The 23,189-nt window shown below is 39.7% G+C and overlaps 1 protein-coding gene across 4 annotated transcripts in view; it reads left to right on the forward strand.

Moving 5' to 3' along the window:
• Nucleotides 1-23,189, forward strand: part of SCN1A (sodium voltage-gated channel alpha subunit 1) — a 153,851-nt gene that overhangs the window by 41,939 nt on the left and 88,723 nt on the right. For all 4 annotated transcript variants that reach the window (XM_025275667.2, XM_006065127.3, XM_044934431.1 and 1 more), the window contains exon 2: nucleotides 22,712-23,023. In XM_025275667.2, the coding sequence (XP_025131452.1) occupies nucleotides 22,760-23,023 (264 nt within the window). In that variant the 5' untranslated portion in view covers nucleotides 22,712-22,759. The remainder of the gene's footprint in view (nucleotides 1-22,711; nucleotides 23,024-23,189) is intronic.

Raw genomic sequence — 23,189 nt, forward strand, 5'->3', positions numbered from 1 at the left:
TCTGGTCCTCAGACCTTTTTTGTTCTATTTTCACGAGCTTTTCCCTTCCTTGTCTTTTAGCCACCGCCATTTTGGACTCTTTTTCCCTATTCTACCTCCTAACATTCCCCCTTCAAGAGATGGAAGGCCCAATTCTTTGGGAATAGGGGCGTCAAGGTCTTTCTGGCTACTTCCTGCTCAAATGGGATGGCGAGGGGTATTGGGCCTCCCCCTCTTGCTAGTCTCAAGCCTCAGAGTCCTTATAGCAGTGTCCATCTAAGGGTGTGTGATATTTTCCGTGGTCGGCTGTAGTTTTATATCTTTGTTGAACTGGCACTGCATGTTGTAGCTGGTTGACCTGGGCAGAGACAAAACAGGTTAGACAATTGACAGTACATGGAATAATCATAAGCATCATCAATATAGCATAACAAGGACTAGTAGGGACAATTTTAAATTCACATCGCCAGGATGGCTCAAGTCCCTCCTTATTCAGGGATCAGAAGATCTATCTCCTGTCTGTTTTGGAGTACAGTCTCTGTCAAGCTGTGTTGGCTCTTTAGAGTTATCCTGAGAAATTTTATCCTCAGAAACCAGATTTTGGGGGTGTTCATTAGAATGGCACTCATTGGTAGTTCTGGATAGGTATCTGAGATCTCCCAGGGACTCACAGGTGTATTGAGTGTCCTCTTCTGTTTTCTTCCATGGCTTGACTCATGAGTAGTGAATCCAGGAGTCATGTCCTGGTACCTTGACTGCTGTAGGGGTAGAAAGTATTACAGGGTAGGGGCCCTTCCATGTGGGCTGGAGTTGAGCCTTTGGTGACCCATCTTTCCCGACTTTAATTAGGACTTGAGTCCCTGGAGCATACAGTGGTGACTCTTCAGAATCTTTTGGGTCCTGGTTCATACCCCACAAGCGTATATCCTGTTGGAATTGCCCAATGGCCATGGTATAAGACTGGAGGGTCTGAACCTCTGGATCTAGGAAGAGGTCATTGACATAAACAAAAGGTCTCCCATATAGCATCTCATAAGGACTAAGACCAACCTGTCCCTTAGGGGCAATGCGGGTGTGGAGGAGAGCTATTGGTAAAGCCTCCTTCCATCCCAGGGAGGTCTCTTGGGTTATCTTTTTTATCGCTGATTTTAAGAATTGATTGGCTCTTTCTACTTTTCCTGAAGATTGAGGCCTCTAGGCACAATGGAGATAATAAGTAATGCTCGATGCTTTCGAGACCCCTTGGGAGACCTTAGAAGTAAATGATGTCCCATTGTCACTTTGTAATGACCTGGACAGACCAAATCTTGGAATGATTTCATGGAGCAGTTTTTTTTTTTTACCACCTCTTCAGCCTTCTCAGTCCTGGTTGGGAAAGCCTTCAATCCATCCTGTGAATGTATCTATCATGACTAATAGGTATTTATACCCTTGAGAAACTGGCATCTGGGTGAAGTCCATCTGCTGGTCCTCTCCTGGGTAGGCCCCATGTCGTTGGACAGGCTGGGCCAGCTGGGGTCTTCAAGCTCCTTGGGGGTTGTTTAATTGGCAAGTGGGACAAGAGGAGACCACCTGTCTTATAGTTGTTTGGAAGCCTGTTCCTCTGAAGGACCTTTCTAGTAATCTTTGGAGGGCCTTTTCTCCTAAATGAGTAGTGGCATGTAAGGAGTTAACCAGCTTCCATTGGAGGTTCCCAGGCAGGAAAAGGAGTCCCTCTTTTTGAAACCACCCCATATAATCTTCTTGAAAGCCCTCGCTCTTAGCTTTAAGAGTCTCACCTTCAGTATATGAAGGAGTTTCTAGCAAATTAGTCTGTGGAACTAAGGTGGCAATCCCTATTAGGTCATGGTTCTGTAATGCTGCTCTCCTAGCTGCCTGATCAGCTGCTGGGTTCCCTCGTGCCACTGCCGTGTTCCCTTTTTGGTGTCCTTTACAGTGGGAGACTGAAACCTCAGTGGGCAGATGGACTGCCTCCAAGAGTCAAAGAATCTGATCACCATATTTGATTGGGGACCCTTGGGTGGTCAAGTGGCCCCTTTCTTTCCAAATAGCCGCATGTGCATGTAGCACCAGAAAGGCATACTTGGAGTCAGTGTAAATGGCTATCCTTTTTCCTTTTCCCAGCTCTAAAGCTTGAGTCAGGGCTATGAGCTCAGCTAATTGGGCTGAAGTACCTGGTGGCAGAGGATTAGCCTCTATGGTCTCAAAATTGGAGACTACTGCATACCCGGCTCTTCTTTTTCCATCCAAGACAAAGCTGCTTCCATCAGTGTACCAGATTTCCTCAGGATTGGTCAGAGGATCTTCTGACAATCCCTCTCAGGGTTTTGTCCAGTGGTCCAAGGTTTCTAGACAAGAGTGAAAGGGGAGAGAGCCCTCAGGGGTAGGGAGTTGGGTGGCCGGGTTAAGAACCTCACAAGGGGATATAGTGAGATGTGGATTTTCCATCAGCATTACTTGATATCTGAGGATTCTTTGATCAGACATCCATAAATGGCCTCTCCCATTTAGGAGTTGTTTTACTTGGTGGCTGGTAAAAATAGTTAGTTTGCCCCCAAAGCAGAGTTTTAAAGCATCTTCTATCATGATTGCAATAGCTGCAAGATTTTGAAGGCGGGGGGCCAACCTCGGGTAGTTGGATCGAGCCTCTTGGATAAGTAAGCTACAGGCTGGGGCTCAGATCCCAACCTTTGAGTTAACACTCCCAAGGCTATTCCCTGTTTCATGGACATAAAGCTGAATGCTTTTTCTGGGTCTGGCAACCTTAAGGCAGGTGCCTGAGTTAAGGCCTGTTTTAGTGTAGCCTCTGCCTTCTTTTGAGGAGTTCCCCACATCAGTGGGATTGAATCATCTCGTCCCCTTAAGCTTTCGTATAAGGGCTGGGCAATTAGACCATAGTTGGGTATCCAGATTCTACAATATCCAGTTAGCCCCAGGAAAGCTTGCAATTGTTTTTGAGTTGTGGTGGAGGGAAACTGGAGGATTCCTTGTACCCGATCAGAGGATAGCCTCCTGGACCCGTGTGTAATCTGAACTCCCAGGTAAGTGACCTTTGTCTCGACCATCTGTGCCTTAGCACGGGAGACTTTATATCCCCTTTCTGCCAAGAAGTTTAGAACCTGAATTGCATGTTGCTGGGCACTTTTCTCATCTGGAGAGCAGATTAGTTAGGTCATCTACGTATTGTAATATTTTCCCACTAGGTCCCAGGTCCAGATCTAGGAGATCTCGGCTAAGGGCCTGTCCAAACAGGTGAGGGCTATCTCTGAACCCCTGAGGTAATACTGTCCAAATCATCTGTTGGTGTTTTTCTCCTGGGGCCTCCCACTCAAAGGCAAAAAGATATTGGGATTCTTTAGCCAGTGGTATGCAAAAAAATGCATCTTTGAGATCCAAGACTGTAAACCACTTGGCACTGGGTGGGATTTCTCCCAAGATTACATAGGGATTGGGTACTGTGGGATGGAGGGGGACTACAGCTTCATTTATGATCCAGAGATCTTGAACCATTCACCAGGTTCCATCTTTTTTCTTTACTGAGAGGATTGGGGTGTTACATGGTGAACTGGAGGAGACCAATAGCCCACAAGCAAGGAATTTATTTATTAAAGGCTGTAGTCCCTCCCGAGCCTCTCTTTTGAGAGGATATTGTTTCCGGTTAGGAAACCGAGTGGGATCTCGGAGGACAGTGATGACCGGTTCAGCTTGGTGGGCTCGTCCAGGAATCCCCTGATCCCACACCTGGGGGTTAATTTTGTCTTCCCATAGTTTTTGGTCCCTCTCTATTGAAGGTGTAATGGGTTCATCAGTAGTAACCAAGAGCTGTAGAGCTCTAGGGGCTGAAAAACTTCCCATCACAAGGGTGGTCCCCAGTTTAGTGAGTATATCTCTTCCCAATAAGGGAGTAGGACACTCAGGGACCACCAGAAACTGGTGGGAAAATATTTGTCCATCCCAGCAACAAAGAAGTGCTTGGGTGAATCTTTTAGTAATTGCTTTTCCTGTAGCACCCAAAATGGTACAGGTTTGGGAGGAGAAGTCTCCGGAGTAGGAGATCAAGACAGAGTAGGTAGCCCCTGTGTCAACCAAGAAATTCTTGGGCCTACCTGCCACATCCAGTTGCATCCTTGGCTCCAGCACCGTGATGGTTCCCTGTGACAGGCGGGCTGGCTAGAGCGGGCCGCTTCAGTCCTCTTGAACCATCGTGAGGGTAGGCTTGGCGCTTGACCTTGAGGCTCTTGGGTCCCCAGGGCAGAGTGCCGCCCAATGTCCCAGTTGATGGCATTTGTGGCAAGCCATTCTAGGAGACTTGTCACGGTTTGGACACTCTTTGGCCCAATGCCCTGCCTGTCTACAGATTAGGCATTTGTCTTGTGCCTTGTCCTTCAAGGATTCGGGGTTTGCCATAGGGCTTCTCTGGAGGGCGACCAGCATCTGGGCATGCCTTGTCTCTTTCTTTCTCTCCTTCTCCTGGGCCTTGGCCTCCTTCTGTTCTCTGTTATAAAAGGTATTGGTGGCTGTCTGGACCATCTCATCTACAAAGGCAGCAGAGTCCTCTGTTGTAGCTGTTGTAACTTAAATCTAATATCTGATGCACATTGGGACAGGAATTTGTCTTTTAAAATCACCTGTCCCTCGTTAAGAGTCTAAGTCCAGATTGGTAAACTTTTGGAGTGCCTCTTTTAGCCTCTCCAGAAAGGCAATGAGGTTCTCATTGGGCTCCTGAGTTATTGCTGAGATCCAGGCACAGTCCCACAAGTAACAGGCTTTTGTTTCCATAGGTAGACTTTCTTAGGGGTGAGTCTTTTTGAAGCTTATCCTACCCAGAACTGTTGCAACCTGAGAACCAGGCGTCCCCGGGTCAGGGTGCAGATCCCTAGGCAGTCTGAGGCGTGACAGCCTCCTAGAGATCGAATCCCTGGGCAGGTCGAGGCATGACAGCCTCCCAAGAATTGGGTCCCTGGGCAGGTCGAGGCGTGATGACCTCCTGGGACCCCTGGACTGGAGTTTGGGTGTCCCCAAGGTCTCCAGTGTGACCAGTACTGGGTAGGATTAGGGGGTTGGATATTATAGAGTATTTCCCTCCCAAGGCCAGCTATTTTCTGGTTGTCTCTCCAGAAGATTGTAGAGGCAACCTTGTGGGTCTGAATGGAGCTCAGAAAAAGAGCACGAAACAGGAGGGAAGGGGGCAGAGCACAACCTTTGAAAGAATGACATAGCACAAGGGTATAATGTAAACCAATTAAAATCAGTTGGGTCCAAGATGACAAGTCAACTTCAAGTAAACCTTAATCCCCAATCTATAAGCCAACAGACACACCCAGAGGTGGCAGGACAGCTCCAAGTCACTGTCAAGAGATGGAGGAGTGGGTGGTTCCCCAGTGGCTGGGATGATCCTCTCACTTATTAGCATATGAATTCACCCCGCTAGCAAAACCTAGCCAGGCCACATTCCATGGCCAGTACCCTGTTGAGTGGGCACTTCTCTGTGAATCTTAACAAATCTACCTCTTATCTATCGCTTTGACTCTCAATGAATTTTTGCAATGAGACCTCAGAGCCTGAGCTATATTAGGTCCTGAAGCCGGGCATCCTGGCTTTTGGTTGGGCTCAAGTCCTGACCCGGAAAGAGAGCTGAAGGACAGGAGGAAAAAGCCGTGGGGAAAACATGCCAAGGAATCCCCTTCATAGCCCGCCAGAAAATTTGCTAAATATCTGACCAGTGCTCAGTTTCATTGGTCTAATCCTTGGCACAGAGAAGAGAAAGGACTTAAGAACCGCCACTGGCTTGTGTAACAGCTACCGGGGCTCAGCAGATAGCGCCTTTGGGACATGCTGAGGAGTAGCCTCTCCAGAGTCCCTCAGTTGTGGCCCCTGCCACCCGCCTGTTCACGGGAGGTTCGAGGAAACAAGAAACGAGAGATTGTAAAGGTCCCTCCAGCCATAGGAGTGACGACCTCTTACCTTAACCGGAGGTCTTCTGGTATCTGAGACTGGGCCGCTTGAGCTTTCTGCTGAGTTCGGTTTTCGCTGTCTTGGTTTCCAGCACGATGGGCCTTCCCCTGCGCTGGGTTTCTTTGCCTTCAGCTTCTAGCGCGGGAGCTTCACTGAGTTGGGCTCCTGCTGTGCTTGGCCTCTTCTGCGCGGAGGTTGTTTCAGACAGGTTAAATCCGAGTCACAGCACCATAGATGTCACGCGAGTGTATGTTCCTTGGCTCTTTGTCTCGTCACAACAAAGATTTGGAGTGACGGACATTAAAGCCCCCTCGGCATGTCACAGCTCTTGGGTCTTGGATAGACCGTGTTATAGCTCTCAGGTCTCGAATGGACCGTGTTATAGCTCTTAGACAAATCAGTGTCGCAGCTCAGTGTTACAGCTCTATTTTATTTAGAAGATAGCAGGAAAATCCATCTTCGAGGTGTGAGGGCACATAGATCCAAAGACGCAAGGAGAAGAGTGCCCCAGTGCACGGGAGAGAGAGAGCAAGCGAGCTTGCTTTGGCTCTTCTATTTATATGTTTATCTCTCCCTGGGCCTGTCCTATGTAAATTGGACCAGCCAGGAGTGTTTGTTTTACCTGAGGTCCTCACTCTGGTCCTCGGACCTTTTTTGTTCTATTTTCGCGGGCTTTTCCCTTCCTTGTCTTTTAGCCACTGCCATTTTGGACTCCTTTTCCCTATTCTACCTACCTAACATATGAATCTTCTTCTCTTTCTATCCTCCCTAATTTCTGTGACCTTGTCTCCCCTGCTCTGTGACCCAAACCTATTGTTTGCAATGCATTTAAGATTTTACCAGGAGCATGGACTTCAAGCAGCTCCTATGTACTGCTCTACTAAAATTCCTGAGGTAATAAAGACTCACAATTCAATTTGTTTGAAATGACAGAGAAAGGAAAATGTATAAACAGAGAAAGGAATATATATAACATACAAAATTATATTTCACTAAATTATGCCATCACATAATGAGTTTTCTAAAGGCTAAGATTCTCAGCCCGAGTCTAGGACACAAGCATTTCAGCACTTTGTACTATTAAAGTATCTTGTTCAGGGATCCACTAAATGCAAAGTATATCTTATATTAGGTAGCAGTTTCTGGAGTTCAGGAAACAAATTAATGGTATAAAGGCATAACCTGGAAATAGCAATTGTTCATAAGACTGGAGCTAATTAATTATTTTGCCAAATAAAATTTTCCACTGGGCAAAGAAAGATAGGATTAAAGGTAGGCAGGATGATATCTATTAGAGCTAAATTTAAATAGATGAGTTCTCTGGGGCATGACATTATAAACCTGTGGTCTACAGGAGTACATGTATGGTCAAGCACTTTATGTGAGCTGATAATGAGTCTGTATATATTTTTTAATTTTTCAAATACTGCCTCAAACCTATAGCCAAACTGGGAGAACATTCAAAGTCAACTCCAACTAATGTGATGTGAGAGCTCATATTTTGTTTTTCTAAACATTTAATTAAATAATCATACAGCAAGGCAAAAGCCCAACAATTGCACAGTTTTATTAATAAAAAAGTGGTTATCCATTTTTTTATTCCAAACATACCTAGAAAATGGTGTTTTATTTTAGTTCAGTGTAGTATATTTGAATCTACTCTGTTTTAATTTTGCATTAGCATCTGAAGTAAATATAGACCATTTATTTAACACAGTAATAATGATGTCAATTTGGACAAAGTAGTTTATTGATATTTGATCAGCAAAGGCACTAGGGGATTTGCTGAATTTTGTAGATTGTAGTCAATTATTAGGATGCCCTGAAAAATACTCCTGAAATGAACAAATGTACATGGAGATGTATATTAGATATGTGACCTTGTTTTAAATGTAATTTGCATATAGCATAAAAATTAGTTTTGAAAGATTCAAATTTTTTTGAAGGTTAATGAAGTTTTGAAAGAATGCAAATGTTTTAAACACAGGGATGAAATATGTTATTTAGTCAATCCCAGTTGTAATACTAAAAAAGAGTCTTGTTAAAAACCACATGAAATACAGTTATTAAAAGCATATCAAAGCCAGTTATTTCTAGAAAAGAAATTCATAAAACAATATTTCTTAGGCTTGTGAAATTCTATGTAAAAGCAGCTTCTTTCTTGAGTGTTTAAGAAATAATGATGTGAGACTACAACCGTGAGAATAACATTTGCCTAGTTATTTTTATTATTATTGGCAGTTACATTCTGTTGTAAAGTAGGTGGCAGAAACACCACAAAATCAACTGAAACACTTCCTCACAAACTACTGTGCCCAGATGGATTACGTCCCCAGAATAGTAGTGGGATGCTGCAAGGGGCTGGCAGTCATTTTGGCAGGAGACTGCTTTCTCCTCAGTTTGAAAATCAAATCATTTTAAAGACAGAATTGCAGATATAAGGATTTTCCATGTTAAATTATATAAAGTGGTCAAGATACATCAGTGTCATATAATTATAGCTTTGATTAGAAAACCTTTGAGTAGAGCTAATGAATTATACAGAGTGATCTTCTGAGTAGTAAATAGAAGTAGGTTTAGTAAAACATAAAAAGTTATAGAAATAAAATATAAATTGTGGAAAGATGATTGATCAGGTTTCGCATCTGTATAACATAGTTTCTAAATTTAAGTATTATCATTCTTTTTGGTGTCTAGTGTTTTTCAGATTTTTTTAAAGATAGTTTCAACTTCTGCCAAAATACTTCATTTACTTGGTTTTTTTTGGGGTTTTGCAAGAAATATAATTCATTGAATGAATGCTAGGTTACTGTAGCTACTTGCGTTATATTTGCATACATTTTACTTAAGTTTAAAATCATGTAAGTACTTGAAAATCATTTCATAACTATTAAATATGGGCAGGCACTGGTTTGGGAGTCAGGAAATATTCTGAATCCAGTTCATTAATAAACTTGTGACCTGGACAAATCAGGTATTTATTTTGGAAGTAATAAGCACACAAATTCTAAACAAAGTATCAATTTTGTTTTGATTTTGTTTGTTTTCTATTAAATGAAAGGGGTGGATTAGATGGTTTTTAACTTTTCTTTCAATATTTGCTACTTCTTGATTTTATGATTTAGTCCATGGGGACGCACAGAGTCGGACACGACTAAAGTGACTTAGCAGTAGCAGTATCTTTATCTGATTCTCTTAAAGTAACTTACTTAACCTTTCAGAAGTTCCGAGATTGAAGCAAACTAATTCTTTGACTGAAAAGCCTGTCTTATAAATTCTAAGGATATCTTCCACATCAATATTAAAATATGATTATGTTAAGGATTATTTATGTATCTATATATTTGTCTGCAGAAAATTAAGATCATGGCATCTGGTCCCATCACTTGATGGCAAATAAATGGGGAAACAGTGACAGACTTTAATTTTTTGGTCTCCAAAACCATGCAGATGGTAACTGCAGTCATGAAATTAAAAGATGCTTGCTCCTTGGAAGAAAAGTTATGACCAACCTAGCCAGCATATAAAAAGCAGAGACATTACTTTGCCAACAAAGGCCCATCTAGTCAAAGCTCTGGTTTTTCCAGTAGTCATGTATGGATGTGAGAGTTGGACTATAAAGAAAGCTGAGCACCAAAGAATTGATGCTTTTGAACTGTGGTATTGGAGAAGACTCTTGAGAGTCCCTTGGACTGCAAGGAGATCCAACCAGTCCATCCTAAAGAAAATCAGTCCTGAATATTCATTGGAAGGACGGATGCTGAAGCTGAAACTCCAATACTTTGGCCACCTGATGCGAAGAACTGACTCACTGGAAAAGACCCTGGTGCTGGAAAAGATTGAAGGCAGGAGGAGAAGGGGATGACAGAGGATGAGATGGTTGGATGGCATCACTGACTCAATGGACATGAGTTTGAGTAAATTCCGGGAGTTGGTGATGGACAGGGAGACCTGGCGTGCTGCAGCCCATGGGGTCACAAAGAGTTGGACACGACTGCCAACTCACTTGAACTGAATTGAACAGTTGTCTGTAAGGAAAAACTTATAAGTGACAACCTGAGAAAACATCAGACCGTAGTTTAACTTACTTATCAGTTGGCCAGTTTTTCCCTGTAAATTCTCTTCCAGAGTCAGATAAGGCATAAAATAATAATTATTATTCTAATAGATCATAATGGCAGTAGTAGAAGTTTGTTAGAAAGCATGATAAAATGGTCTTACCACGTTGGAGTGAGGGAATGGAGGGAGTGGAGAAGGAAATTACCCTTAGGCTTTAAAAGTAACATGGAATTTAAGAACCAAAATAATTCCATGAAAAGTTGCCTAAATTATGTTATTCCTCACCTAAATCAACAATAGCATTAGGATGCAAAGTTGTCAATGTTGGGAGTCTTTTAAGGGCAGCATTAAATGACACATTTTTTCTCACTCAGATTCTGAATAAAAGAGGCAAATTAGCAGAGGAATAACATATGAATGGGCTTTCCAGGTGATTCAGATGGTAAAGAATCTGCCTGCAATGCTGGAGACCTGGGTTCGATCCCAGGGTTGGGAAGATCCCCTGGAGGTAGGCATGGCAATCCACTCCAATATTCTTGCCTGGAGAATTCCCATGGACTAAGGAGTCTGGTGGGCTATAGTCCACAGGGTTGCAAAGAGGCAGACATGACTGAGCAACTAAGCACAACATATATATAACAAAATATCATCTTATAATTTCATAGAAGTTTGTTTGGAGGGTATAGCTGTGTAGTCAGGGACAGAAGTATCCCCCAAAAGAAGCTGCATAGTTTTAACTTATAAAAGGCCCAATTTCTTCAAGTAGTTGTTGTTATTGTTCAGTTGCTTCATATAAACACAAGGATTAAAGGATTAAAATGTATCTCTGGTTCTCAAATACATATACATACAAATGTGTATTTGAAAGCAATACCAATTTTCATATTGGAGCTTTTCTGCTCAGATTTTTCCTTCCAATTTTCATATTCAAAAGACAATGTCATACATTTGCTCCATCTAATATTTAAGCATTACATCTCCAAAATAGATTCTGATCCCATCCATTTTTCTTTGTCTTCATTGTCAAAAATCTAGACCAAGCCTTTGTTGTTCAGTCATTCAGTCATGTCTGACTCTTTGCAACCCCATGAATTGCATCACACCAGGTTTCCCTCTCCTTCACTGTTTGCTGGAGTTTGCTCAAACTTATTTCCATTGAGTTGGTGATGTCATCCAACCATCTTGTCCTCTGTTGTCCTTTTCTCCTCCTGCCCTCAAGCTTTCCCAGCATCAGAGTCTTTTCCAATGAGTTGGCCCTTCACATCAGGTGGCCAAAATATTGGAGCTTCAGCCTCAGCATCTGTCCTTCCAATGCATACTCAGGGTTGATTTCCTTTAGGATTGACTGGTTTGATCTCCTTGCTGTCCAAGGAGATCTCAAGAGTTTTCTCCAGCACCTCAGTTCAAAAACAGCAGTTCTTTGGTGCTCCACCTTCTGAATTGGACTATAAGTCCAACTCTCATATCTGTACACGACTACTGGAAAAACCATAGCTTTGAGTATACAGACTTTTGGCATCAAAATAATATCTCTGCTTTTTAATACACTGTCTAGGTTTGTCAAAGCTTTCCTTTCAAGGAGCAGGCATCTTTTAATTTCATGGCTTCAGTCACCATCTGCAGTAATTTTTGGAGTCCAAGAAAATAAAGTCTGTCACTGTTTCCATTGTTTCCCCATCTATTTGTCATGAAGTGATGGGACCATATGCCATGATCTTAGTTTTTTGAATGCTGAGTTTTAAACCAGCTTTTTCACTCTCCTCTTTCACATTCATCAAGAGGCTCTTTAGTTCCTCTTCCATTTCTGCTGTTAGAGTGGTGTCATCTGCATATCTGAGGTTACTGATATATAATCTCCCAGCAGTCTTGATTCCAGCTTGTGCTTCATCCAGCTCAGCATTTCACATGATGTACTCTGTATAGAAGTTAAATAAGCAAGATGACAATATATTACCTTGAATTATTCCTTTCCCAATTTTGAACCAGTCTGTTTTTCCATGTCAGTTTCTAACTATTGCTTCTTGACCTGCATACAGGTTTCTCAGGAGGCAGGTAAGGTGGTCTGGTATTCCCATCTCTTTAAGAATTTTCCACAGTTTGTTGTGATCTACACAGTCAAAGGCTTTAGTGTAGTCAATGAAGAAGAAGTATATGTTTTTCTGGAATTCTCTTGCTTTTTGTGTGATCCAAGGGATGTTGGCAACTTGATCTCTAGCTCCTCTGCTCTTTCTAAATCCAGGTTGTACATCTGGAAGTTTTCAGTTTACATACTGTTGAAGCCTATCTTGAAGGATTTTGAGCATTACCTTGCTAGTATATGAAATGACCACAGCTGTGTGATAGTTTGAACATTCTTTGGCCTTTATAAGACTGCCTTCATGTTTAAGATTTATGTGAAACACCACACTGAAAACGAAATGCTTTATTTGAACTATTGTAGATAATTCTGTTTAGATGCAAAAATGTAGATGTCTAAAGGCATCTGAACTGTGCAGCATCATGGGTTAAGTTTTTTTTTTTTTTTAATTGAAGTTCCTCTATGTGTATTATCAGTTCAGTTGAGTCACTCAGTCATATCTGACCCTTTGTGACCCCATGGACTGCACCATGCCAGGCCTCCCTGTCCATCACCACATCCTGGAGTTTACTCAAGCTCATATCCACTGAGTTGGTGATGCCATCCAACCATCTCATCCTCTGTCATTCCTTTCTCCTTCCACATTCAGACTTTCCCAGCATCAGGGTCTTTTCCACTGAGTCAGTTCTTCACATCAGATGGCCAAAATATTGGGGTTTCAGCTTCAGCATCAGTCCTTCCAATGAATATTCAGGACTGATTTTCTTTAGGATGCACTGGTTGGATCTCCTTGCATTCCAAGGGACTCTCGAGAGTCTTCTCTAACACCACAGTTCAAAAGCATCAGTTTTTCAGTGCTCAGCCTTCTTTATAGTCCAACTCTCACATCCATACATGACTACTGGAAAAACCATAGCTTTGACTAGATAGACCTTTGTTGGCAAAGTAATGTCTCTGCTTTTTAATATGCTGTCTAGGTTGGTCATAACTTTTCTTCCAAGGAGCAAGCATCTTTGAACTTGGCTGCAGTCACCATATGACTTTGAAGCCCAAAAAAATAAAGTCTGTCATTGTTTCCATTCTCTCCCCATCTATTTGCCATGAAGTGATGGGGCCAGATGCCATGATCTTAGTTTTCTAAATGTTGAATTTTAAGCCAACTTTTTCACTTTCCTCTTTCACTTTCATCAAAAGACTCTTTAGTTGCTCTTTTCTTTCTGCCATAAGGGTGGTGTCATCTGCATATCTGAGGTTATTGATATTTCTCCTGGCAATCTTGATTCCAGATTGTGTGTCATCCAGCCCAGCGTTTCTCATGAAGTACTCTGCATATAAGTTAAATAAGGAGGGTACAGTACACAGCCTTGACGTACTCCTTTCCCAATTTGGAAGAAGTCTGTTGTTCTATTTGCAGTTCTAACTATTGTTTCTTGACCTACATACAGATTTCTCAAGAGGCAGGTCAGGTGGTCTGGTATTCCCATCTCTTTCAGAATTTTCCACAGTTGTTGTGATCCACACAAAGCTTTGGCTTAGTCAATAAAGCAGAAGTAGATGTTTTTCTGGAACTCTAGTGCTTTTTCGATGCTCCCAACAGATGTTGGAAGTGTGATCTGTTTCCTCTGCCTTTTCTAAATCCAGGTTGAACATCTGGAAGTTCATGGTTCTTGTACTGTTGAAGCCTGGTTTGAGCAGGGTTAGGGTTGAGCATTACTTTACTAGCGTGTGAGATGCATGCAATTGTGTGGTAGTTTGAGCATTCTTTGGCATTGCCTTTCTTTGGAATTGGAATGAAAACTGATCTTTTCCAGTCTTGAGGCCACTGCTGAATTTTCAAAATTTGCTGACATATTGAGTGCTGTACTATGAGGATAATCAGAACCATATTGTTCACCTGTCCAAACTCCTCAGAAAAATGTTTTGACTGTGATAAATGCTTACTGAAGTCCAATATGTAATGCATGTGTTATTTTCTAAGGGAACAAGCCATATGAAATGTCAGGAAGCAACCTCATCAAATAATAAAACACTTATTATAATATATGTGATTAATTAGGGACATATTATGGGTGATACAGAATCACAAACTTTCTGATCTTACAAAGGCCCACAGGAATGTGTGATATCTTACTAAAATGTAATTCTGATGTTGTAGATTTAGTTCCCCCTTTTAATGCCCATTTAGTGTTATCAGAATGCATAATTTCTTTTATTTATACTTGTACATTTTAATATATTTTCCCCTTATTCTTCTTTTTCCCACATTAATATTGGTTATGCTATTGCTATTACTTTACTATTTCTTTCCACTCACAATTCTACTTTGCTTTTTTACAACCTTTTATTGTTTCACAGCCTCTGGCTTCCAATTTATTTCCTTTTGGATTTTTTGTTTCTTTATAGGATTTTTAAAAATCTAATTGGCTTCTACTTTTGTTTTGCTTGTCTTCCTAAAGAATGTTCTTCCATTTTTCTATTGCCCACTGCACTACTTATTTCCAACTTAGAAAAAAAAATCTTTCAGATATGCTCTTATCATACATGTCCCGTTATTATTTTATACCCAGCTGTGGTTGCTTAGTTATCTCTCTCACTTTTTATAGTTCATTTTCATTTGTTTAAGTGCATATCTCTATTCATCTTGAAAGTATTTCTCTCTCTTCAAAGTCTTTCTCCAAGAAAATTAAATTGTTTTGTCTCTTATGAAAGGAGTAAGCGCTCCTCTGTCAACTGAAAGGTATATTTAAATGTCAGGTCTCATGTAAAGAGAAGGTGTAGGCCAAAACTACAACCACAGGTTTTGTGAGTTCCTACCCTCTGAATTAGGACCATTTTCAGTATTCAGTTATAAAAGTTTATACTGAAGACTGAAGTTTCCTTTAAAATGTAAGTGAAAAATTCTTGATTTATTTCTTTATTTTTTAACAAAGTATATATGGGTTCCAAATATGATTTAGAACTTTTTTCTGTCATGTTACTGATATTAATGTTTAATTGTATTTGACAGCTTTTAGATATTCTATGAATAAACTTATAGGACAGATTTTAACTTTAAAAATGTCTTTTACTCTTAATAACTAATATAATATAAAAAATTTTTAGATCATATTTGAATATAAGGTTACCTAAAGTTGAAGAAACACTCATTGATCTCAATGTGATTTCATTATAATATGGGTTAAGTTATTAATAATTTATAGTTTCATATAATGAATTTTTGTGATCATATTTGTTGGTGTAAAATGCTTTTCTTCTATCTTCCTGGTTGTTTACTTCTCCAGTTAGCACTGACAGCCAGTACTCAGGGAGATTTTCCTGGAGGACTTTTCTCAAATGGACTATTTCTGTAGGGTAGGAAGGCTTTTTGTCACTGTTTTGTTCTATCCACACAACTTCATGAATAATGATCTCTATTGTGGCACTTCATTTGAAAGGCAGTGATTGGCCAAAATGATCATATATATTTAAAATATATCTATAGATAGAATCTAAACATACATACATTAAAGCAGTGAAACCAAATGGATGGGCAAATGAAAAGAAATGAAAAGTCATGACATATCAGACAAAGATGTCTTCAAAGGGAAAGAAATAATAGTGATATGAGTATTATTTAAGATAGTAAAAGCTTCAATCCACTGCAAAGATCTGACTATAAGCAATATCTACACATCAAATAATATAGCATTAAAATTCATAGAACAAAATTTATAGGAACTACAAGAAAAATAGAAACATTAAAAATAGACTTTAATTCACCTTTTACAATTTATAATAGGTCAACTAGAATAAAAATATATACTGATATAGGAAGTCTAAATAAATATAAAGATGAATTTAATTGAGATGTGCTGAACTCTGTAGCTTTAAAATAAGGAAAATGCTTCTGTTCTGTGTTCTTGGTGAAGTCATTTAAAAAATAACCTTTATTGGGACAAAAAAATATATATTCCAAGAGACAAACATGACAAGCTACATTATAGGATTATAATGCAATGAAACTGAACATAAATATTGAAAGAAATCTATCATTTGGAAATTTTAAGCACTTTATCTTACACAGCACTTACAATAAAGACCAATTTGAAAGTGAAGTTCATTTTAAGAAGTTTTCTGGGTTTTTTTTGTTTGTTTGTTTATTTTCCCATAAATGTTTCAGAGAAGTTGGTTTAGTTCTAAAATTTTCTTATTATCTTGATGTGGGCTGCATTTAACTTATTAACTAATTTAGGGATGTAGTATTCCTATCCAAAAATAGGATATGCTTTTCTACCCATTTATATTTCTTTCTAAGTTTATTCAAAGCTTTTAAACAATGTTTACATAATATTTAGGAAATGTTCATGGTTGTTTTCTCCCTGTTTTAAATAGGCTATTTTTTAGGTTCACAGTAAAACTGAGCAGGGAGCAGAGTTCCTATACATGCCCAGTGGACATGCAAGCACTGTCCACTGTCAGTATCCCACACCAGTGTAGTACATTTGTTAAAACTGAAGAGCCTACATTGACACATCGTTATCCAAAGGTTATAGTTTACATTAGGCTTCACTCTTAGAGTTGAAAATTCTATGGGTTTGGACAAATGGATAATGACATATATCATCACTATAGTATCATATGAAGGAGTTTCACTTCTTTAAAAATTCTTTGTACTCTACTTCAATTTTCCTTTCCCTCTAACCCCTGGCAATCACTGAACTTTTTCTTGTCTTCATAGTTTTGCCTTTTCCGAATTATCATGTAGTTGGAATCTTACAGTAAGTAGCCTCCCAGACTGGCTTCCTCCACCTACTAATATATGCATTTAAGTTTCTTCCATGTTATTTTCATGGCTTGTTAGCTCATATCATTTCAGTGCTAAGTGATATTCCATTGTCTAGATGTACCAGTTTGTTCATTCATTCACCTAAGATGAAGGTGACATCTTGGTTGCATCCAAGTTTTGCAATTATGAATAAAGCTGCTATAAACAACTGTGTGAAAGCTTTTGTGTGGACATAAGATTTCAACTCATTTGGGTAAATATAAAGGAAGATAATTGATGAATCATATGCTAAGAGTAAGTTTTCTTTTGTAAGAATTGCCAAAATTTTTTCCAAAGTGGCTGTACCATTCCAAATAGCAATGAATGAGATTTCCTTTTGTTTCACATCCTTGTCAGCATTTTATGTTGTCAGTGTTCTGGATTTTGGCCATTCTAGTAGTCATGTAGTAGTATCTCATCATTGTTTTAATTTGCACTTCCCTCAACATTCAGAAAACGAAGATCATGGCATCCGGTCCCATCACTTCATGGGAAATAGATGGGGAAACAGTGGAAACAGAGTCAGACTTTATTTTTCTGGGTTCCAAAATCACTGCAGATGGTGACTGCAGCCATGAAATTAAAAGACACTTACTCCTTGGAAGGAAAGTTATGACCAACCTAGATAGCATATTGAAAAGCAGAGACATTACTTTGCCAACAAAGGTCCATCTAGTCAAGGCTATGGTTTTTCCTGTGGTCATGTATGGATGTGAGAGTTGGACTGTGAAGAAGGCTGAGTGCCGAAGAATTGATGCTTTTGAACTGTGGTTTTGGAGAAGACTCTTGAGAGTCCCTTGGACTGCAAGGAGATCCAACCAGTCCATTCTGAAGGAGATCAGCCCTGGGATTTCTTTGGAGGGAATGATGCTGAAGCTGAAACTCCAGTACTTTGGCCACCTCATGCGAAGAGTTGACTCATTGGAAAAGACTCTGATGCTGGGAGGGATTGGGGGCAGGAGGAGAAGGGGACAACAGAGGATGAGATGGCTGGATGGCATCACTGACTCTATGGACGTGAGTCTGAGTGAACTCTGGGAGTTGGTGATGGACAGGGAGGCCTGGCGTGCTGCGATTCATGGGGTCACAAAGAGTCGGACATGACTGAGCAACTGATCTGATCTGATCTGATAATATATGATGTGGTGCATTGTTTCATATGCTTATTTGCCAACTGTATATCTTCAATTTGGAATGAATTAGCATCTTGATAATATTGAAACTTCCTATCCATGAACCAGGAATACCTCCATTTATTTAATTAGTACTTTCCTGGTGACTCAGACAGTAAGAATCTGCCTGTAATGCAGGAGACCTGGGTTTGACCCCTGAGTCAGAAGATCCCCTGGAAAAAGGAATGGCAACCTACTCTAGTATTCTTGCCTGGAGAATTCCATGGACAGAGGTGCCTGGTGGACTACAGTCCATGGGATTGCAAAGAGTAGGACACGACTGAGCAACTAACACTCACTCACTTATTTCTTTGGTCAGTTTTATTATTTTACTCATACAGACCTTGAACATAATCTGTTAAATTTGTATTTAAGTATTTCTTTGAGGGGAGTGCTAATGTGAATGGTTTTATGTTTTTAACTTCCAATTCCACTTGTTCTTTGCTGGAATGTAGGAAAGCAGCTGACTTTTCTATATTAACTTTGTAATTTGCAACCTCACTGTAATTGCTTATTAGTTCCAGGAGTTCTTTTGTTAATTCTTTTGGATTTTTTTATATAAACAATTATGATGTCAACAGAGACACTCATTTCTTCCTTCTCAATCTGTAAACTTCTTATTTCCGTTCCTGGCCTTTTTTCATTAGCTAGAACTTCCAGTATGATCTTAAAAAGTGGTGAGAGGAGATGTCCTTGCTTTTTTGTAATCTGAGTGGGAAAGGTTCTAGTTTCTTCCATTGCATTTTAAAACTTGTTGTTCCTATAAAGGAAATATATTGAGTTTTTCATATCACCTTTGAAATAGACACCTCAATTCTTTTACCACTTTTAGGAATCTTTCAGATGTTTCTATTTTTTCTAGGCATACAATTATATAGTATGCAAATAACTATATTTTACTTCCTTCATCCTTATTAGTGTAATTGTATCTCACATCTAATTGGATTGGTATGTATAGTGTTGAGTTTTTCCTAAGCTTTATGAAAATATATTTAGGATTTGTAAAGTGTTTTGTTGACCTTGGGGATCTGTGTGTGTGTGTATAAAATGTTAGAACAACTGGACAAATGGATGTCTACCTCACTCCATATAGTAAGCAAATTCTAGGGCTTCCCTGGTGATCCAGTGGTTAAGAATCCATCTTGCAATGCGAGGGTCACCAGTTCATCCCTGGTCCAGGAAGATCCCATCTGCTGCAGAGCAACTAAGCTCACACAGCACAACTACTGCGCCTGCACTCTGAAGCCTGTGGGCCACAACTGCTGAGCCCACATGCAGCAGCTACTGAGGCCCGCACGCCCTGGAGCCCATGCTCCAGAACAGGAGAAGCCTCAGCAATGAGAAGCCTGTGCCCTGCAACTAGAGACTATGCCCTGCTCCCCATAACTAGAGAAACCCTCTGTGCAGCTATGGAAACCCAACACAGCCAATAAGTAAATAAATATTAGAAATCACATTCCAAAAAGATCAAAGATTTAAGTTTATAAATCTAAACCATAAATGATAAAAATGAAGGAAGAAAATATGATGTATCCCTCCACACTCTCAGGGACATGGATGCTTTCCAGAGCATGACACAAAATCTAGAAACCAGAGAAGAATTAGAGTTAATCATCACATAACATGCAAAACGTTTTAATTAAATTTTGTAATCTGTAGCACAAAACACCATAAACTCAAAATACATACACTATATATTTTTAAAAGCCCCCACATTCCCAAATTAAATGGTTCATATTGTATCTAAAAGGGTGCTATAGTTTAAAAAGGAAAAGAAAATGAAAACATGTACTGTTATTTAAATAGTCACAGAAAGAAAAGAAAATATAGCTCTTGAACATATGCTCATATAAGTTCACATAAGTTCAGCTTTTCTCATTTTAAGACAAATGCAAATTAAAACAGTAATATGGCCCCTGTTTTGCCCCAATCCGATTGAACATACTGAAAATATGATAACACATTATGTGGTGAGAATGTACATGAGCAGGCCCCGTGTTCCATTGTTGTCAGAAGAACCAGTTGGTTCAACCTTCAGAAAGAGTTATTTTGTAATAATACCAAAATTAAAGATTCACATTTTGCACAGCTAAGTATAACTGTAGAAACTGATACTATACTATTCACATATATGTGAAAGTATGTGTATAACATATATTGTATCTTTATTTGTAATAACAAAAGATTAAAAACAGGCTGAATACCTATCACTTGGGAATTGATTGAATAAATTATAGTATGTACAAAAAAAGGAAAACTATGCAGCTGATAAAGAGTTGAATCTGTAAAAACTGATAAGAAATTAACTCTAATAGGTATTTTCAGTGAAAATTGCAGGGTGCAGAAAATGTGTGAGTTGGCGCATATCTATTACATAGACAGATAACAGTGGTTAGGTCTTGGGTCAGAAATTGATTTTTTGCGAACAAGAAGGAAGGGGAATTTTCCAGTTTCCTTTAATGTTTTGAATTTATGTCATTTATGCATGTTTTCTATCAAAAAACTAGTCAGAAATAAAACCATCCATACATTGATGTTATAATACTTCCCTTAGAAAATGCACCATACCTGTTATCCCTAAACATTTATTTCAAAATAAATAACTGCCAGTATTTTCCTGATTTCTTATGGGAGCAGTAGAATTTTAAGGCAAAATATTCTTTTTCTGTTGATTTAAATTTACTTGATTTAAATTTTCTTTCCTTCCAGGCCCTAAGCTGAATTGCAGGTAGATTGGAAAGACCTCTGAAAATTTCACTAGTTCACTTCAAGGACAGAGAGTACAAATTTAGACTTGTATATCTGGCAAAGAATCTGCCTGCAGTACAGGGGACCTGGGTTCAATCCCTGGGTTGGGAAGAGACCCTGGAGAAGGCATGGCAACTCACTCCAATATTCTTGCCTGGAGAATCCCCGTGGACAGAGGAGCCTTGCAGGCTACAGTCCATGGGGTCTCAAAGAGTTGGACTCGACTGAGTGATTAAGCACAGCACACCCCCTTGTTTCCGGTCACCTGTCAAAAACTTCACAGCAGTGGGAATCTCCCTTAGTAAAATTTGAAGTTCCTGTAAGACCTCTCAAAAGATATATGGCAGCAATTTTAATATTCCAGTTCATATACACCAAAGCTGCAATTGACTATATTGTAGTTTGCTGACCTAAATGAGTTAATGACCTTCCCTCCTAGCTCAGTTGGTAAAGAATCTCCCTGGAAGGCAGGAGATTCAATTCCTGGGTCGGGAAGATCCCCTGAAGAAGGAAATGGCGACCACTCCAATCTTGCTTAGAGAATCCTATGGACAGAAAAGCCTGGCAGACTAGAGTCCATGGAGTTGCAAGAGTTGGACACAACTTAGCAACTAAACCCTGAACCAATGAGTTAATGCCGTGTCCAAATAAAACTTGTGGTCAAATGATAGCCTAGGCTCTGAGAAGTTTTGGCTCAGTATTATCTGTGAAATTTGAGCTGATATTAAATATGCCTTAAAACAATACCTTTGGGATTTGGCCTCCAGCATCTGATCAGGTCTGGCAGCTATATAGAGTTAAGAGTTTTGCCTCAGGTCCTTATGTTTTGCACTGTAGGATTATAGCAAGAATATCATTATTCCTTTAGTGAAGGAAAATATCTCAGTGTTTGAGCTTATGGAACTGTCTTCTTTCTGATTACTTTTTCCTCTGAAATAAGAGAATTTTGCTGTCTCCTGTACCTACAGTTATCTTCTCCCGCTCACAGCACAATCTAGTAATTCCTTTCCAGCCTAGCCTTTCTGCCATTCTTAGTCATCTAATTGTTGTCTGTCTAACCTTAAACTGTCTCTTCCTATATGCATTTAAGCAGGCTGACCCTAGCATGACGGATGCCATGACAGGTCACAGTTCCATTGTCTTTGTCTCAGAATAGATGAAGGCTCAATCAGGACAGCCATGGCTATTTGGTCATTAAATCTGGCTGCAGCAAACTGTTCTGACTGGCTTGATCAGGAGCCACTTGTGCAGATTAGACAGTTGCATTTTATATCCTCTCAGAGACAGCTCCCTTTCCACTTCACCCTGTTAATGAGTTAACCATGGTCTCTCTGGGGCTACATCCTCATCTTCTGGGTGGCTCACAGAGTGAATAGCTCATTTGGGACAGGGTGGTACTTAGCCAATGTACTTTAATTAAGGCTATACTTGAATAACTTCCTTAAGTTATGGCACGGTTCCTGCCTCAGCAAAGCATAAGGATTGGATTAATAAACATGGGACGTTTATAACAAAAAAGCTGAGATAGAAAACATGTTTGTTAAGCCAAACTCATAGAAACAGAAAGTGGAATGGTGGTTGCAAGAAGCTGGGGGAGGGGAAAATAGAGAGTTGCTGTTCATTGACATTAAATTACAGTTGTGTAAGATGAATAAGTTCTAGAGATCTATATGACTTTGTGCCTAGAGTTGACAATACTGTCTTGCACATTTAAAAGTTTGCTTAAAGGGTCATGCTAAAGATCTCAGGTTAAATGTTCTAGCTACAAAAAAAAAAAAAAGAATTTATAGTTAATTATTCCATTTGGATTTAATTGGAAATGAACTTTTCAGTCCTCTAGTTTGTATTGCATAACAGGAGGTTGCAGATATTAAGATCTTTAAAGCTCCTTAAAATATCTGTATTCTTTCTCTTTAGGACTTCATATGCAGAGTAAATGGTGATTAAAATGTGCAGGATGACAAGATGGAGCAAACAGTGCTTGTGCCACCAGGACCTGACAGCTTCAACTTCTTCACCAGAGAATCCCTTGCGGCTATTGAAAGACGCATTGCAGAAGAAAAGGCTAAGAATCCCAAACCAGACAAGAAAGACGATGATGAACATGGCCCAAAGCCAAATAGTGACTTGGAAGCCGGAAAGAACCTTCCTTTTATTTATGGAGACGTCCCTCCAGAGATGGTGTCAGAGCCCCTGGAGGACCTGGATCCCTACTATATCAATAAGAAAGTGAGTGTGTTTTATCAGGCATATTTTGCTGCTTATTGCCTTATAGTATACCTTAGACTGTTAGAGCACCAACATATGCTAAGTTAGCACAAACTCTAAGTATCCTTCTCTTTGGGAAATAGAACACATTTGTGTATGCTTTATGCATATATACAACAAATAAATT

Source organism: Bubalus bubalis, chromosome 2 (assembly GCF_019923935.1).
Source record: "Bubalus bubalis isolate 160015118507 breed Murrah chromosome 2, NDDB_SH_1, whole genome shotgun sequence".
In the NCBI taxonomy this organism is placed as follows: Eukaryota; Metazoa; Chordata; class Mammalia; order Artiodactyla; family Bovidae; genus Bubalus; species Bubalus bubalis.